Below are 18,280 nucleotides of genomic sequence, written 5' to 3' on the forward strand. Positions count from 1 at the left end.
TGTTTGATCATCTATTCTGCGCCAGCTCCACTCCCAACGAACCAGCATGTTACCAACCTGCCGGCAGTCAGAGTGAATAGTGGGTGGAGGTCTGTCCTGCAGCTCCACGTTACTCAGAGTTACAAAGAGGAGCCCCAGGTATCTGACTGGAACCCCACAATCGATGACTTGACGGTTTGCAGATTGGGTCATGTGGAAATGCTACGATCTCCCTGCAGGTACGTATGGGCAGCCTACTGACGTTGCGGTCATGCAGCAGGCTCTATGGCCAGGTTGGTTGACGGACCAGTACGCGTTAGCCCCTTAATCTGTTTTTGCTCGACGATTCTCTCGAGTAATGGATAAGCTGGTCAATCTTGGGATATGCTCATTTCACGGGTATACTGGGGTTTGCTGCCTAGGTTGACGAGTGACTTGTACAGTACGGGGGTCATTCATCGTTGCAAATGTCCATGTCGATCTGATATCGGCTGTAACTGTGGGTCCACAAGCACTCATGCTGATCAATTGGCCTGGACTCTCAGCTCCCCCGATACCTCGATCATTCCTCTACATGTATCTGTCGTATAGATCGACTGTATTCGTCCATATCGTCTGTTGGTTGCGCTATCATGCTGATCATTATATCGTTTAGTTTATCATTGTCCGCGTCATCAATGGAAAGGTCAACTGATGATACTTATCATGGCTCATCCACGGCGTTCCCAACTTCCAGACCAGACAATGTATTGCTCGATAGTGCATTCGATACTAAGCATAAATTGTGCATATCGAAGGCCTCCTTCATGTTTCATCTGTATACACCGATTGCATTTATCTCCTGTTCTAGATTTCAGAAGTGAATACGGTGCTGCACTCTGAGGTCTGGAACGATGCTGAAGCAGACCTTTCTATATAATACATAGACACCTCGTGCGATGGCCATCTTACATGCACTACACTCGCAGCGGGCCCCTACAGCACTGTCAAGAATCTTGCACTTGCAGTCGCCGCAGCCCTCGACGGAGATTTAGTCTGGCGAGCTGGTCTGATTCACGTTACCGATAACGCAGCCAGTCCAGACGACTACTTCATTGTCCGCGTAGGGTGTCACCTCTCCTACTCCTCTAACCTCCTACCAAATTGGACGCAATGTACACAATCAGACTTCAAATGTTTCCAGATGCGCCTAGACTACCAGTCCCACAAAACTCACATGCTTGTCGTTTAGCAGTAGATATATACATATAACACCGCAGCACTACTATATTATCTCAAGAATCGCCCGCTAATAATAAGGGATGCAGATCTGGACCTCTTAAGAATCAAGACGTGGCGGGTAACCCAGACAGACGGCGTTTCTAGCCCTCCATCTAATTCGACCAGTCCCTGATGGAAAAAAGAACTCAACGTCAGTGACTACTATACTACCTAGTATGCATGTACAGTTCATGTATTATGTACATAATGAATCGAACCGCCTCCGCGTTCGACAGGTACTTACCGTAACCATTTATTCAGCCACCATCGAATTTTCTGGAAAAGCTCATGTACATGACTGTTGGCGGTATAGTATAGGTCGGCCAGGCCACCTAGGGCTTAGGGCTCAGGGTAAGGACTATGTACGTCGCCTAACTACCTCTCCCACGCGTCACCTAGTAAACTTCCCTTGGGAAACTACTAGTCTCAACATTATTACTACATTTTAATTGCAACATGTATGTATATGTACGATGGTGAGCCCCCACAACGATGATCTAGTCTGGATCTCAGACTACTTTACTTCACCAGGACGAAGAGGCCTGTATTCCGTAACGTGACATCAGACTGCCTAGGTAAGTCAAGTAAGAGGCATATTTTCCACCTCTTGCGCTGGGGTTTACCACCACCAAGTAAGTACAAACATACCTAGTTCGAGAACAGTACCATCTCCTGGCGTTGTACAGTACAACAAGGAGCGGAGCAGGTTTGGAAGAAATTTCAATAGATAGAATTACATCGCAGTTGCATATTATATTATATTCTATTCTGTAAAAGTGAAAATTTCAACATGCAAAGGGACCTGTCGCACTCACCGGTCCATGGACTCTAGGGCTGCTGCCCTTCCTTCCCGAAGAAGCTAGCGCGAGCAAGCTCCAACCATGGTAGTCGCATCCCGAGACCTTGGATTTGGAAGTCGGAACCAAACCCAACCCACGTGCTACAAGGTTATCTTTTATCTTATCGTCCCCGGACGGGATAGGGTATATATACTTCCGATGCGATCTAGATTCTACAGTACCTAGGTAGTCCGAGACTGATAGCTGAGGACTTAAAAAGGAAAACATGCTTAGTATATTATACTGACTGAATTTCATTAAAGCTAGACGAATGGAATAGAAATGGGTATAAACTGTCATAAAACGTCCGAGCACCCAAACAATACCGATAGAGATACAAACCGAACATGAGGTAGGAAAATGTGTACATAGAAGAAGAAAAACGGGTATATGAAAGAGAAAAAACAACAGAATCAGGATGTAAAGTTCTTCGCAGCATTGCGTCGCTTCGCTTCCTCCAGCGCCTTCCGCAGCCGTTCCTTCTTCTCCGCATCGTCATCCTCGACTCTGCTCGGCGATGTCATTCTGCCTGGAGATGGTGTCGCCGTGGAACGCAGACCCGGCATCAGGACGTGGGTCGGATGGTTCTCAGGCACGGTTTCATCCTCGTCCTCGGACTCGTTTTCAGGCTCATCTCCAGCTGGTCGGCCCCACGGGCCAGATCCCGGTCCAGGTTCCTTCCCCATGGCCTCGAGCAGCTTGTCGATCTTGGCGCCGATCTCAGCTGGGCCTTTCCGCACGCTTTCCAGCTTCGATTCGAGGTCGTGCTTGATCTTGGCATCTTCTTTCTTCTTCTCTTCATCCAGCCGCCGGAAGACGTCGACATCCGCGTTGGAGTAGCGTGCTTCCGCGACTGAGACGCTGTAGTCTGCATTGTTGAGTGTCGAGTCTGCAACACCGAAGCTGCGAAGGATGGACTCCGAGTCGGTCCCGATGAACCTCACGAGAGCGGACACGGATCTCAGAATCTGCTCGACCTCGGAGGTGGGGACGCCGGTCGAGTTGATCGTTTTCGGATCCAGCTTCTTCACTTTCGCGGAAACTTCGTCGAGGAGGCTCTGGTGCTCGCCCAGGCCGCGCATGATTGCATCGTCGAACGAGTCCATGAGTTTGTTGGCCCGCTCGTCCCGTTGCTTGGCGGCTTCAAGGATGTTGCACTTCTCCATCCGGTCAAACTCCCCATCCAGCGTCTTGAGCGCGGGCGAATCGCCCAGGAAGACGAGGGGCCGCCTTTCAGCCTTCTTGCGTCGCCGCTCGCGGTCCAAGCCGATATCAAGGCGTTTCTGGTAGCGACGCTCCAGTTTCTGGTAGATGTCGATCACAATTTTCATCGTATGGGACAGCTGATACTTGTCCACAGCCGAGACTTTCGCCCGGCTGCTTTCAGTGTCGAGCTGATTGATCGCAAGCTCGTACTGGGCCTTTAGCGTGGTGATCTCATCCTGCAGCCGCTTGTCCATAGGATTGAACACATCCGCGATAAACTTGTCAAGTTCCTGTCTTTCTTCGTCCAGCTGCTTGCGCGCTTCGGTCTGTCGGAACTCCTCCTCCAGGTGGTTGATATCCGCGTATCCGATCTCCCTGTCATTGAACAGCGTGTCGATATGTTTTTCCGACTCTTCCTGTCGTTCCATGCGTTCCTTGTCCAATTTTTCACGCCGTTCTTTAGCCGACCGTTCCCAGTCTTGGATCGCTTCCTGGATGTAGCGGAAATCGTCGGGATACTTCTCAAGGTCTTTCCTGGTGTCCGCATTCCACGGACTCTCTTCATCCTTGGGGAAGGGAGACGGGATTAGAGAGCGCAGCGCGCCAATGGCGCCACTAGATCTGCCTTGTCTGAGAGAGTCCGGCAACGGCGGAACAGGAGACGCACTCCCGCGACGCCTGCCGCGATACGTAACGCTCTTCTCCCTGATGAGACCCAGGAATGTTTCATCATGCTCATTCCTCGCGGGAGACGAACTAAAGGTTCCTGCCCGCCCCCTGGATGTTGGCGCGGGGCCGTGAGACATTACACGGCCGCTCTCAGCGGACGCCTGCCGCAGATCCGAGTACGCCTGATAAGCTGGGCGGTCGAAGACTAGAGGATCGGATCCTCGCTGGGGGCCTTCTGCATAGCGGAAAGGAGTGTAGACGGGTTGTGGAGGGTTGCTTATCAGAGGGGCCATTGTATGCGGGGGCACCGTGGAGGTGGGTGGCACCGAAGTGGACCGCGGAACATGGCTAGCAGGAGTGAGGGCGCGCTGAGGCTGCAGAAGGGCGGGATTTGAAGCTGATCTGTGGAGGCCCAGATTCGACCTGCGTTCGGGTACTGTCTGCACAGAGAGAATTGGCCTGCCGCCTGGACTGTACGATCCAGACTCGTCTAGCATGCTATCTGCAGTCGTAATTGTGAAAGTCTGGGCGTGCGTTAGACCGGCGTGCTCGCCTGGCTCCAGGGGTATCAAGCCTGATTCCACTTCTCCTACAGTCTTCGACCGCGCCGGAGGTCCTGTATCTTTGCTCGGTTCGATGTTATACAGGATCTCGCGCAGCTTGGTTTCTTTCGCCGTAAAGGCCGTGAATATCTTGTACCGCTCCTCGTCCGACTCAGCAACGGCCTCTTGCCGCAGCATTTTGACGTAGCGTTCCAACGAGGATTTGGACCATGGGTCCAAGTCTTCGTAGGGATCCACCTTGGGCTGTGGAGAGACAGTCTCCGGGTTCGAAACTGGAGTATCCTTTGGCGGCGTAGGTGGACCTTGTTCGATGGGTGATCCTTTCTTCGAGGACGTCGGTTGACGAGGTCCAGTGGCAGATTCCTGGACAGTAGACGTCTCCACTGCTGGCTGCTGCGCGGCAGCTGGGGACTGCGGTGCCGTGGTAGACACCGAATCCTGTCGACCGTTCGAGTTTGTCTGCTGTGCACCCGGCGATATGGGCCGGTTCCAAGCTTGGATAGCATCATCGAAGCTTTCAGCGTGTGAATCGATAGAAGCGGCGCTGGCCGTGGAGCTAAGGGTATCCACCCGAGGGAGTTGCCCAGGAGGCGGCGTCAGTGTACCCTGTTTACTTCCAATTTTGGCAAGCTGGGATGGAGACGGCTTTCGAGGTATAGTAAAGGGTCCTCCCGCTTGATATTGGCTAGGAGAGCTGGCCGGCGGAGAAATGGCACCTTGGCTGGGTGACGGTGACGCCGAAGTTGGGTCAATAGGCGAATGTGCCGTAGGTAACTCCTGGGAGGAGGTCGGCTGTGGAACATTCTCCTGTTTGAAGCGGAACGCATCCGTATCGTCGATATCTCCCGCAGCGGGAGAGAAATGCTCCCAGTCCGATGGGCTACCAGCACCTAACGCTGACGCACTGGTCGCGGGAGCGGTAACCGTCGTGACCGGCAAGGCCGAAGCTGACAATGGGGGAGAAGCGTACGGAGCGGCCGAAGCCTGCGCCCCTGGCGGGAGCGGCGGTAGAGGACGGTCCGCCAAAGGGGTTGTCTGTCCATACTGGCTCTGGCCAGCAGCCGGCGCGGCGGTCAAATTTTGGTTCTGAGGGCCATATGGAGCAGATGGTGCGAAAGCTACCTGCTGTGGATCATAGTGATGGGTTGAAGGTGAATGCGGAGACTGCTGCCATGCCTGCGCCCCTTGCTGCTGCAGCTCACTCTGATACCCCGGAGGAATTGGAGGCGGCGGCGGTGGTAGAGGATTGTTTAGCTGCTGCGAGCCGTGGACCGAGTCTGCAGCCCATGGTTGAGGTCCCGCGGCACTGGCAGGAGGAAGCTCAGGACCCGGAGGAGCAGGCGCGCTGGGGGGAGGAGGGCTCACTGCAGTCGATGTGATCGGCTGCTGCTGCTCCATCGAGCTCGCGGGACGAGGCTATACAGATGCGATCGTCAGTGACGTCAAGGTGTACGAGCAGGGAGGTATCAACATACTGGCAACGGAGGCGGGGTCGGCGCGGCATGATGCTGCTGGTTATACCGCACCCCCCACTTCGTCGTGTCGAGGGCTCCCAGCGTCCCCGGCAGAGGAGGCAGCGGCGCGTTGGTGTTGACTGGCGACGGGCCATGCATCGGACCATAGGTACTCGGATTGTATGCGGGGCCTGGAGGCGGAGGCGGCGGCGGAGGAGGGGGAGGAGGAGGAGATGGTGAGTGATGCCATGACGGCTGCTGGCTCTGCGGTGTTGGCGATAGACGCCACTCTGGCTGAGGAGGGCCCGGAGCCTGATGGTGATGGCCCGAATGGTTGGAAGAGGATTGTGAACCGTACATGCCTGGAGTTGAGTTCGCGATCAGCGACGCGGGGACGGTGAAGCCAGTTTTATTTTCTCGATACTCACGGATGGATGATGATGGACTTTTGAGGTTTCTGGATGAGAGGCGAGGACGGAGCCTGCGTCCCGTGCAAATGTTGATGTTCGACTTCAACGAGCTCTAGCAGCGGCGCCGTTCACGACGGCTTCAGACGATCAGGGGAAAGTATATTTTTGGACGGGGACAGCAGACAGCACGGTTGGACTCATGCCTCGCCTCAACGGCTGCGACGAAGATCCCATACAGCAGCCAGACGATCCGAAGCTCAGAGAGGCCAGATATCAACGCCGCAAAGTAGCACTGGCACAGCCATCGCGGCGGCGGAGCAGACGGTGATAGCGGGCGGGGCCATCTCGCTTGCGATGGAGATCCCTGGCATCTTGGCGCCGCTCTGCAAGCCACGCTTCTTGACTCGCAGCTCGTGCAAACTCCATCTTCTGCCGGACCTATACTGTGGAGGAGAGTCTGTTCCTGAGGCCATCTGCTTCATTCCCCAGATATGACCGCTTTGGGCTTAGGAGCTTTACATGACGTCTAGCCTGCCATTATCAGTTTGATAACATGGACTCTTGGTACTTTTTTTTTATATTAAAAATGTCTTATCCACAATAAGACTAACTTTTGTCTTCAACTGGTTGTTTTCTGAATATATCCACTGCATGTTTCTTGAATCGGCCTCATGTTACCAACAAGAAATCGCACCATCATAATGGACCTAAAGCTTTCAATGAGCTCCATTATCTGCCTATCAGTTTGCTCAAGTGCTCTCGACTCATTTGCGGGTAGAGAGACAGGATTATGTTGTGCCCGCTTTCGCTGTTTACGTCAAGACCCCGACGCTGGGAACAAATGGATTATCAAGAGGGAAAAAAAAGGCCTTAACTTAAGGAGATCTTGACAAAGTAGGTGACTAACGCAAGCATGTTGACCTTTGTTCTACTCACCAGTGAGGTGGGTTACAGCTCAATGCTACATTCTTTGTCTCTCACGTACAGTACTTTGGCACCTGTCGCCAATACTTTTCCGGAATAGAATATCCCTCTCTCGACGTTCACCGCTCTTTTTTACTTCGTCGATGCGGTATTATTCGGATGGAGGCCTTGCATGACCCCTGAAAGGAAGGCTGAGAGAGATAGAGAGGCTGACTGCCGACGGAAGCTTCTAGTATGTAGGTACTGTACGTAAATAAAGCGCCAGCACTTCAGCCAACGCAAAGAGATCTTCGGCAGATCTTCCGTTTTTTGACAAGATAAGCTTTTGCTAGGTAGGTATCAGGTGCCTTACCTAGTAGTGCTTAGTACCCCTGGTGGCCTGGGTGGCCTGGGTGGCTTAGTTCACTCAAGACTATGTAGACAGTAGCGCATTTCCCGATCAAATGCGAACAATTTTCTGACATATCTACAACTTCAGGATTATTCGATGACGCGGTCCAACTCAGCCGCACAATTCTAGCTGATGAATTGTTGCGGTGACTCGTCTAGTAGTCTAATAGATCTTTAACATATAAAAGCAGGAGAATACCCACCGTAGAGGCTCATCATCTTTACCATCCCTTCTCATATCCAAAAACCTCTTCTCAGAAGACTTATTCAGATATCCAAAATGTTTTTCTCCGTCACTGCCCTTCTTGCCATTCTGGGCGCCTCTGCCATGGTAGCTGCAACTCCAGCAGCTGGGTTGAACGCTCGTCAGGCGACGTGCGACCCGGGTGTCCCGAGCTGGTGTTGTGAGCATATCATCCCGGCAGAGCCGCCAATTGGTAACACCTGTGAGTTATTCCCTAAATAAAAAAAGCACCACAAAAGCTATATATTCAGCATAATAGTGCAGATTCTGACAAACATTGTTCAATTTCAAACAGGTTATCCGCGCGATTACAATGAGCCGTGTAAGACAGGAACAGAGGGTCTTTGCTGTGCCGCGTCCCCTGTCACTGTATGTCTTTCTTCTGAAACCCTTCTGCCTTTCCAGATGGTGAAAATTAATTCTCGAGAATCAGGGCCCCCCTCCTTACGGTGTGAGATGTTTGCCTCTGTGAAGCGCGTTCCCTCGGATGGCGGCTTATTAGCTGTCCACTATAAATACTGAGAAGGAATGAATTATTCAAGGGGTCTTTAGTGGTTAATGACCACAAAGTGGTCAGAGAGATATAATTGAAGGACACTCACTATATACTGTACCCATAGAGTTGAATGTATTTGATTTCACTTATCTCTCCAACAGCATCCACAATCAAGTGCGAATAGCGTCGATTATTATCTCATCTCAATGTCTGGCGGGGTTACTCCACCGGAATTTCTCTCTCACGCGCGACCTGGACACTCCCGTACTCGTACCTGCATAGAGGACCGCCAATCTGCGTAGGTCAGCTGTAGCACCCGTTGAATATTGCATGCTGAGAATGAATGGGTCAGTTGAAGGTATTTCGAGGACAAAGAAAGTTGATAGTTGAGAATTGAGGCAATGGACAATCTTTCTTCCTCCAATCATTGTAGGGAATTGGTATTGAGAACAAAGCAGAGTTCGGTACGCTCATTGAGAAGGAAAAAAGAGCCATTTTGATATTGGATAATTTAGCTTCCGTGGTCGACATCTATTGGCTGTTGCTCTATCACCAGTCACTAGGCTGAGAGACAGCCAGTAGGCAGGACGTACATACCTATAGCTGCCCATTAGTAGATTCTTTGTCTCACCTTTCCAGCTTCCAAAAATAGCCGTAGACGCTATCAACACAAAACCATAGTGAATAAGGTCCATCGACTGGAAGACACCCCAATTCAGTCCCTATTTTCGGCTCAAAGGGATGATTAACAAAGCGCAACCTCTTTGATATTTTGACACCAGACGAGCTGTCAATGTTTGAGTTTGCATCAGCTTCAGCTCTCTTCTATTGAGACGAGAATAGTTGGCCCACCAAAGATTTGTTGTTTCATCCTGTTCTTTCACTGTCAGCATGCTCAAAGGCTATGGATTGCAAAAATATCTGCATGTTGTTCAAGGGATCTCTCTTTTTCAGTCGCATTCGCCCTCCTGAACAGAAATTCTCTCTTGGGTTTCTTTTCACGTATTTCCCCGCAGATAATATTTATTGATTGGACCACGAACTTAATTCTTTCTCAGCGCACATACTTATCCAGGAAGATTGGAGGACATTCTGCCCACTGTGAGACTCGAACACGCCTTACAGATCCTACTCAGTCTACGATTTTAGGCACAGCTTCAATGGAGGCATTCGAAAGAGAAAAACGCATCTGGTATCAGCGACCGCCAGATGGCACGATCCTTCCTCCAAAGTACCCGGACAGACCAGACCCGTTCGACGAGGTAGAATGGGATCCGTTTGTGACATCAGACGAGGCCAGTCTCGCGTACCGTCTGTGGTATCTCCCTGACTCTATCCTCTCACAGGCGCCAAATATGGTCGGACGGGAACATCCTTACCCCCGTCCAAATACCAAGATGGATGAAGAAAGCCTGGATATCGATTGGCTAGAGAAATGTCTATGAGCACATGATGCGTGATCACAGGCATCCAAAAACAGAGGACGACCGGGATGAAAATGCCCAGATGAGACTCTCAGAAGACGGGAGGACCTGGAAGGGCTGGTCGTACGAAGAGATCTTTGAGATTGAGGACGATGGCGGCCGCCAACATAGCGGTGAGGACGGACAGCCAGAGGACAGCAGAGATGAGATTATCCTGATCGACGGCGAAGATGTCTTGAGATCGAAATACTGGACGGTGTTCCACCTGAGAGAGAAGTTGGTATAACGCGGACTGAATAAAAATGGTAAGTCGGCGGAGCTTCGTAGGCGTCTTTACGACGACGAGCGGCGGCAGCGGCGAGAGGACCAGCAGCAGCAAGCTGCAGAGGAAGACAAAGGCAGCCTCCTGCCACGAACTGACCTATCTCACTGGGGTATCCCGCGGAAAAATGATTACACGCTGAGAATCGCGCGGCGTGGGCACTTCACGCCGCTCGACATGTACACCTGGGCTATCTCGTTGAGCCTGTATAACCCCACGTACTGGGTGAGCCGAGCCTATCTATTCTACCAGACGGGATACCTCGATCTTGCGATTGGAGATGCCTATCGGGCGCAACTCCTCTGTGAGGTTCTGGTCAACCGTCATGACAGGAATCGCCAGCCCGGCATTTATACGCGGATCTGGCATGCCATCGAGCAGCATTTACTGCGGATCCCCCCGGTCAATAGGAAGCACTTCCGAGGCTACGCGAGCCCAATGGAGTTAATTACTTCATCCCAATTCTCTGTAAAGCGCTGCATAACATTATTAGCCTTAGTCTTAAAGAGCTGCAGTGCTGGGCAGACTGCGACAACATGGAGGAATACCTGACTCAGAGGTTGCGAATGCCATACCGCGATATGTGGGCGTTCCAAAAACGAAAACAGGCAACAGAAGAGTTTGTCCATTGGGAACGCTCCGAGTAGGCGACAGACCCGTCTCTCTTCTTCTATGAAAGGCAAGCAGGAAGCATCAGCGGAAGACCATACCCCTACAGTGCCAGGGACGTGGATCGGACAAGTGAGCCGTTCTTGGAAAAGCTCAACCGTGAACTGGTCAGAGACAGTCAGCTCCCGTGGAAGAGGTGCGAAGTGAGACCAAAAGACGGGACGGACGAACTCGCTGTGTATGCAACTGTAGACATCCAGCCAGGGCAGATCATCTACGCGGATGAGCCCTCTGCCAGGGTCATCTCAATACCACCAGACAGGAGGTCGTCCAGAAAAACCAAAGACAAAGTCCAGACGGTGCGAAAATTGTCATAGGAATGTCAAGGCCAACCTAGACGATGAAGTTAACAACAGTGACCGAGACGAGGTCAAGGTGGTGCGCAACGGAGACCATCCAGAAGCGTGTGCCTGCGCTCTTGATACAGACGAGCCGATCTTCTTCTGTCCTCGAGAGCCGAACTCCTTGGGGGAAAGGATGTGTCTTCAGATCGCACGGGAGCTGTTTCATTTCCGTGCCTGCGGGAGAGATTGGAAATGGCTGCACGATGCGATGCGACCAAACTGGAACAAGCACCCTGCCGGAACGGAGAGAGGACCGACTCATCTCATACATAGTAACGAATCCCACGGTACGCTTCTGAGCTTGCTTCTGCGGGAAGTGTTCGACATCACGCTCCTCAGGCGGGAGCGAAGCGGAAACCCTTACCTGCTCGCACACGAGATCGACGAACTGCTCCCATTACCGGGAGAGGATCAGTGGGCCGAAGACCGATTTCCCTTCACGCTGGCTGGAAATATCAAGGTTCCGTTTGACATCCTGCTCCTTCTGGGAGTCGACATCTTCCGGGATCTGACGTTCGACATGTGGGTCATCCAGACAATCCTGAGAAAACTGCTCCTTAGCGTCGTACCATGGGACATGCACCGCCGAGCAGGCTCGGATCGCATCGATAGTAGCCACGGGAAAATTATCGAAGAGGTGGAAGCGCAGATTCAGAAGATGAATAGGGATGCAAACTGCCTGCAATAGTACAAACCCGTCATTCCGCGATCTGTACCTCTTCCCAGGGTTCGCCATGTTCAACCATTCTTGTGGCTTGCATAATAATGCAGACTGGGGATTTGACAACGTCATCCCCAACCGTATTGTCGTATGGGCGCTCCGCCCCATAGCCCAAGGCGAGGAGGTCCGCATCAGATACCGCTCTAAGCAGATGTCACAAGACGCCGCACAGCGGCTGCTGGGGCGGAGCTGCGAATGCACACTGTGTGCAGAAAATTCTCCCAGCTCATCAGTGGATCATAATGAAGGTGGCCACATCAGCTCCTCATCCGACCTGCCCGAAAGAGGTAGCGATTCGAACGCGGACGATGAACGCACGTCGGAGGAATGAGTAGAACCAGTGTGGGGCGCGAGCAGGAGACCGTCTTCCGTCAAGGGCAAGGAAACGAAGGGGGTGAATAACCAGACAGAGAAAAGGCAGGCAAAGGAGAGAGGAAAGGCGCCGGAGACGGGACCCGCAGAGAAGGCAAAAGAGTGGAAGAGAGCACAATTCTCAGACGATGACGACGGAGATGAGAGTGACAATCAGCCGCCCGCCAAGAGAGAAAAGAAGGGTAAGAGAGCACAAATCCTTGACAATGAGGATTACCACAAGAGTGAAAATGAGCCACCGGTCAGGAGGCCTAAGAAATCGAAGAGAGTGCGGATCATAGAGGGCGACAGCGATAATGAGCTACCCGCCGGGAGAGCAAAAGAGCCGAAGAGAGCACAAGTCTTTGAAAATGAATATGAGGATGAACATGAGCACCAGGAGAGAAACAGAGATCCTCCCACTAGAAGGGAGAGATATAAGAATGTCAACCGACCGGCACCAAAGGACTGGAGGCCAGTCGGACCTGATGAGGCCGTACCTATTACAGGTAAGAGAAAGAGGACAGCACAGGCTAAAGAACAGGAGCAGGAGTGGGAGCCTGCAGAAGGCTGGGAAGAAGAGCAAGACCAAGACTCTTGAAGCAGAGGGGGAAGCAAGAAGGAAAAGGCAGAAGAGGCTCTGAGCAAGCAAGTGAGACGAAATGAACTGTTGATCATCCATCCATTCGTTATTTTGGCAAGAAGCCGTTGTCATTGGATGGTTGTTTTTCTTTTTTCTGCAATGTTTGAGTTAACGTCATCTCTGGAGATACCATTAGCCTTCTGCAAATTAATGCAATCAATCAATCGAGTCACGATACTTGTAGGATCGAACACCCGGATGTGCTAACTCCGTGCTACTGCATCGTCCAAAATAAGGTGCTGACACCATTGTCGCACGATCCCATAGGTGCATACAGCAGCCGCCTGTCTAGACGGACTTCCAATTATGCTGTTGTGTCACAATCTGCCTGACAGGAGTCTGTACAACCATGTGCACTGCAGAAAGGATGGTGCACGGACTCGTCGAGAACGGCGGAGCAGACGCAACATGTGCCAACGGACGGACTTAACGGAGATGGCAGCTTAACGTCGGTTAAGACTCGTCGCGATACTACCGAGTACATCGATCAAGTATCGCTGCTGCGATCTATGATACGTCCGCTCAGCCGTGCCGCGTGGATACTCTCCGCTGGGAACAGCATTAATAATTGCAGCATGAGGTCTCTCTGGGTCATTCTTCACGGCTTAACGGTCGATTCTTCTCCGTCATGTCGAATTGGCTGCGGTGTGGGGCTTGGATCTGCCCCGGTGGAGCATCTATATAAACGGATACATATACCTTATCCAGCCCAGCTCCTTGCTGACACGCTCTTGTTTTCTTCAATAACTGTCTCTCTCCTGTCCATTGAACTAGGTTAGGTAGATATCGATCAGCGGATCAATCCATCAAAGATGTCGCTGTGGCAGATACCTCCCGAGCCCAAGACCCTGCTGGGCAGACATCGACCCCTCGCGCCCTCCGCGGCCGTCAAGGTCAGCCCGCTGTGTCTGGGATCCATGAACTTCGGCGATGCATGGTGAGTGAACTCGACAGCGCCAATTGGGTTTTTGTTGTAGACAGGGAACTTGATCTGACTGGCTACACAGGAAGGGTGTCATGGGCGAGTGTGACAAGAAGACCGCGTTCGAGATCCTGGACTTCTTCTACGAGAACGGTGGTAACTTCATCGATACGTACGTTGCTGCTGTCCCTCCAAATTGATTATTTTATGCTATGTTCAATATGAGAGGTCTAGCCAGCTGACAGCACGACAGCGCCAACAACTACCAGAACGAAGAATCCGAGACCTGGCTCGGCGAGTGGATGGAGCAGCGCGGCAACCGCGATCAGATGGTCATCGCGACCAAGTACACGACGGGCTTCCGCATGTACCGCAAGGACGAGATCCAGTCCAGCTTTGTCGGGAACAACACCAAGAGCCTGCGGGTGTCCGTCGAGGCGAGTCTGAAGAAGCTGAAGACGGACTACATCGATCTGGTGCGTTGTCTCTTGTCATCCCTGTTTTCCTACGGGGATTTCCGTGACGAACCCCACATGGTGGTGCTGGCGTGTGGAGAGACGGATGAGTGAAACTATGCAGATACTAACGCTGCACAGCTGTACATCCATTGGTGGGACTTTAGTACCTCGATCGAGGAGGTGATGCAGTCGCTCAACCAGCTGGTGGCGTCCGGCAAGGTGCTGTATCTCGGCATCAGCGACACCCCGGCCTGGATCGTCAGCAAGGCGAACCAATGTACGTCCTTGTTGTCTCCGCTTGTTTCCTTATCGAGCTTCATTCTAACACTTTCTGACTTCTAGACGCCCGCGACCACGGCCTCCGCCCCTTCTCCGTCTACCAGGGCCGCTGGTCTGCAGCCGTCCGTGACTTCGAGCGCGACATCCTCCCCATGTGCCAGGCCGAGGGCATGGGCATCTGCCCGTGGGGCTCTCTCGGCGGCGGCAACTTCAAGACGGAGGCGGAGCGCGAGGAGCTCGCGCGCAGCGGCAACCCGGGACGCAAGATGGCGCAGCCGTCTGCGGCCGACATCGCCGTCTCCCGGGCTCTCGAGAGCGTCGCTGCCCGGCACAAGACAGTCGTCACCAGCGTCGCCCTGGCGTACGTCGCGCTCAAGGCGCCGTACGTCGTGCCTATCGTCGGCGGGCGCAAGGTCGACCATCTCCGCGCCAACATTGACGCCCTGAGCCTGGAGTTGTCCGACGAGGATATCGCCGAGATCGAGGCCGCGCACCCGTTCGACCTGGGATTCCCCATGGACTTCATCTTTCGGGGAGTCGTGCCGAAGCAGGCTGGTCCAGAACATGTGTTTTTGACCAACGTCACCGGGCATTATGACTATGTGGAGGGCCCCAAGGCGATCCGGCCGAAGAGGAAGTAGAGTGGTGACACGGGTGATGTATATAAGGCGATATGAAAGACACGAACAGAACGACCCATGAACACAGACGGGATATAAAGAATTCACACATATCAAAAGCGGTGGCGATTTCCAAGATTGGTAGGGAGTACATATATTTTCGAGATTCCATCTATGCATACAGATACATAAGCAGGTATGATAGAGCCAGTAAAGTACACGTGATCACGTCCAAGGCTCAAGATATACCGTCTACACCATAATAGACAGGCATCAGACACTAAAAAAGAGAAAAACGAAACGTGAAAAAAGTCAACATCTCCAGACGAGTCAGGGACAGCATCTAGGCCATCGTTCTCACTCTCCGGCCCAGCTTCTCCAGCTCGCCGATAACGCCTCCGCCGGCCAAACTCCACTTCTCACCGACCCATTCCTCGGTGATTCTCTCGCGCAGGATGCCGCTGCGGGCGAAGTACTCCATGAAGCCCCTGGCCTCATCCTTGGTGAGTCCGCTTAGAGTCTGCAGCTCGAGCGCGCCCTCCTTGGGCGACGTAGGTTTAGCGCCGTCGAAGAGCTTGAGCACGCGCTCATCGACGGGACGGTAGGGTTCCGGCTGGGGAAACTCCGGAGACGAGGGGTCGACGCCGGCCTGGCGGGCCTCGAGCTGCTTCAGGGCGACGTTGAAGGTGTAGACGGTAGGGTTGTTGGATGCGGAGGTGGAGTAGAGCAGGAGACCGCCGTTGGGGAGCGAGGGCTGCGCGCCGCCGGGCTTGAGGAGGGAGAGGAAGTGCTTCACGAACACGAGGTCGTGGGCGTGGATGGGCTCGAACTCCGCGCTGCGGTACTTGGAATCCATCATCCAGTGGGCCAGGCCGTCCACGGTGACGACCATGGGCGGGCGGGGCTTGAACTGCTTCTCGTTGACGGCGGGGCTGGTTGCGGTGAGTTCGGACCACAGGGCCTGGAACACGGGCCACGAGATGGTCGGCTCCTGGACACCGAGTCTGGCCAGGTCCTCCAGGGTCATCTTGGGACGCAGCAACGACTGCAGGGCCGGGTGGTTCTGGGAGATGTGTAGGCCGGATAGAACCTCCTTGTTGGCGGTGACCGTGCGGTTCAGCAGGTCGGCCGTCGCATTGTTCTGGACGTACTGGGTAGGCTGGCTATCGGGCAGAGGAGCATAGGCAGTGTGTGCGATGACCAGATCTTGTGCTATACAGCAGTCAGGTTAATGGTAAGGCAATTGGTGAGAAGTACCGGCGACTTACTCTCGGGCACGGTGATAACAACCCATTTTTTAAGGAATCCCATGGCCATCGCCTGTAGCAGGTGCACGCTCTTTCCGGTCCCCCTCATGCCAGTGATGACTCTCTTGAACACCTTCCCCTTGTCCGCGCCCTCAGTGTCGATCCTCTCGAACAACCGGGCCATCTCTAGCGTCTCCTTCCTCATCACAGTTCCCGGCCGGCGGAATATTGACCAGCCCTGTGTCGGCTTGAACGCCTGGACCGCTCTTAATTGATCCAGCATGGGCACCGGGAGCCCAACCACGGAGCCGCGGAGTCGCCTGTCAACCATGTTCTCGACTGACAGGTCCTGCATGCCCTGGACCTCGAGGGCGTTGGTGTTGCTGAGGACGATGCGCTTGCGCAGGGCCTTCCTCTCTCCGACGGCTGGCGGGCGGGGCCTCTCAATGGTCTTCTTCTTCTTCATCTTGGCCGACTTGGCCTGACGGTACTTGACCACTTCGACACTGTTGGCCTTCTTCTTCGTCGGATTGGCATACCGCGGCGTGGACGTGTGGAAGCATGCTGCTGTCCGGAGCGCCGCGGACGGCGGCGGAGGGAGCAGGGCTCGAGGCGTGGGACGCAGCCTCGAGAGGCAGCTCCAGCAGAAAGAGGAGACCATCTTTGCTGGGAGACACCGGCGCTGGGGCCAGCAGGGACGGTCAATGAGACTGCTGAGCAGCTGGTCGTGATGGGCTTGTTCGGGCTCGAGCGAGTGCGGAGGTCGAACAAGCAAAAGATTCCTCCTGCGCCCCGGGCGGGATAGGCCGCCGTGCCGCTTTTAGCGAGCTTCGGCCCGGGCTGCTTAGGGCGGCTCTGCAAAAATATCTAAACCGCCTGACTTTTTTTCTAGATGGTATCGATAGCAATCGCCCACTGCAGACACAACACACAACTCGCAAGACCACCGAATCGCGAGTTGCAACTGTAGCAATGTCCGCCACCGAGATGACAGATGCTTCGCCGGCAGCAGACTCTGCTTCAAAGCCCAAGCCAGAGCGGCTGTAAGCCTTCTCAACCAATGCGCAGTCATGTGCCTATCTGAATACAAAACTGACCTTCATGAATTGCAGCCCCGTGACGGTCTCCAAACCGTCCCCTTACACCTTCGACCTGGGCCACCTCCTCGCGCAGGACCCAAACCCTCTCGAGCTCCCCCAATCCGTCCCCCTCAATGACGCCCTGAAAACCACCGCCCGCGACGGCGCCCAGTGCCTCCTCAACCAGCTCCTCACCACCTGCCCGATCACCTCTTCCGCGCAGCACGGCGTGCTTCTGACGCTGCCTCCTGCGAACACTGTCCTCCCACGGCACAAGCCCCTCCCGACGCCCAAGCCGCCGACGAAGTGGGAGCTGTTCGCGCGCAAGAAGGGCATCGGCAAGTACAGCAACAAGCCTGGTGCTGCGCTGGCTGAGAAGGAGCGGAGGAAGAAGCTCGTGTACGACGAGGAGAAGGGCGAGTGGGTGCCCCGTTGGGGATACAAGGGGAAGAACAAGGCTGGCGAGGATGATTGGTTGGTTGAAGTGGATGAGAAGCAGTGGAAGAAGGAAGAGGACCTGATGGCTGAAGGCAAGACCATCCGCAACGAGGGCAGGAGAGAGCGCAAGGAGAGAATAAAGAGGAATGAGAGGAAGATGAGGGCGAACGAGCGGAGGGCAAGGAAGGCTGGAGGATAAAAGACGACTCGGGAGAGAACAGGAGGTGGATATTGCGAGATTCCAGCGGGTTTTTATTTTCGGGATCCGGGCTGATTTTTCTTGATTTCGAGGCGTTGGATTTGGAGTCTGGACACTTTCGAGGCTGTAC

General features: G+C 53.7%; 6 protein-coding genes across 6 annotated transcripts; 4 read left to right on the top strand and 2 right to left on the bottom strand.

The window, feature by feature from the left end:
* Window positions 1-2,491: 2,491 nt before the first annotated feature.
* Window positions 2,492-6,330, bottom strand: VTN00DRAFT_5874 (uncharacterized protein; the record flags this gene model as incomplete). Its single annotated transcript, XM_069432452.1, has 2 exons — window positions 2,492-5,932; window positions 5,992-6,330. 2 exons carry the CDS (start codon window positions 6,328-6,330, stop codon window positions 2,492-2,494), a joined length of 3,780 nt encoding a protein of 1,259 aa, XP_069288311.1.
* A 1,644-nt stretch (window positions 6,331-7,974) lies between these two features.
* On the top strand, window positions 7,975-11,881 carry VTN00DRAFT_5875 (uncharacterized protein; the record flags this gene model as incomplete). Its single annotated transcript, XM_069432453.1, has 7 exons — window positions 7,975-8,140; window positions 9,560-9,792; window positions 9,866-10,134; window positions 10,186-10,623; window positions 10,680-10,823; window positions 10,899-11,114; window positions 11,167-11,881. 7 exons carry the CDS (start codon window positions 7,975-7,977, stop codon window positions 11,879-11,881), a joined length of 2,181 nt encoding a protein of 726 aa, XP_069288312.1.
* A 46-nt stretch (window positions 11,882-11,927) lies between these two features.
* VTN00DRAFT_5876 (uncharacterized protein) lies at window positions 11,928-12,866 on the top strand (the record flags this gene model as incomplete). The annotated part of the gene is made up of 2 exons (XM_069432454.1): window positions 11,928-12,201; window positions 12,250-12,866. The coding sequence occupies 2 exons, from the start codon at window positions 11,928-11,930 to the stop codon at window positions 12,864-12,866; spliced, it is 891 nt and encodes a 296-aa protein (XP_069288313.1).
* Window positions 12,867-13,720: 854 nt separating this feature from the next.
* On the top strand, window positions 13,721-15,208 carry VTN00DRAFT_5877 (uncharacterized protein; the record flags this gene model as incomplete). Its single annotated transcript, XM_069432455.1, has 5 exons — window positions 13,721-13,845; window positions 13,916-14,002; window positions 14,084-14,306; window positions 14,427-14,565; window positions 14,631-15,208. 5 exons carry the CDS (start codon window positions 13,721-13,723, stop codon window positions 15,206-15,208), a joined length of 1,152 nt encoding a protein of 383 aa, XP_069288314.1.
* Window positions 15,209-15,530: 322 nt separating this feature from the next.
* VTN00DRAFT_5878 (mitochondrial 37S ribosomal protein mS29) lies at window positions 15,531-17,095 on the bottom strand (the record flags this gene model as incomplete). The annotated part of the gene is made up of 2 exons (XM_069432456.1): window positions 15,531-16,399; window positions 16,456-17,095. 2 exons carry the CDS (start codon window positions 17,093-17,095, stop codon window positions 15,531-15,533), a joined length of 1,509 nt encoding a protein of 502 aa, XP_069288315.1.
* A 311-nt stretch (window positions 17,096-17,406) lies between these two features.
* On the top strand, window positions 17,407-18,150 carry VTN00DRAFT_5879 (uncharacterized protein; the record flags this gene model as incomplete). Its single annotated transcript, XM_069432457.1, has 2 exons — window positions 17,407-17,477; window positions 17,547-18,150. The coding sequence occupies 2 exons, from the start codon at window positions 17,407-17,409 to the stop codon at window positions 18,148-18,150; spliced, it is 675 nt and encodes a 224-aa protein (XP_069288316.1).
* Window positions 18,151-18,280: the final 130 nt, after the last annotated feature.

This window comes from Thermoascus crustaceus (assembly GCF_041956765.1).
Source record: "Thermoascus crustaceus strain CBS 181.67 unplaced genomic scaffold VTN00scaffold_3, whole genome shotgun sequence".
Classification (NCBI taxonomy): Eukaryota; Fungi; Ascomycota; class Eurotiomycetes; order Eurotiales; family Thermoascaceae; genus Thermoascus; species Thermoascus crustaceus.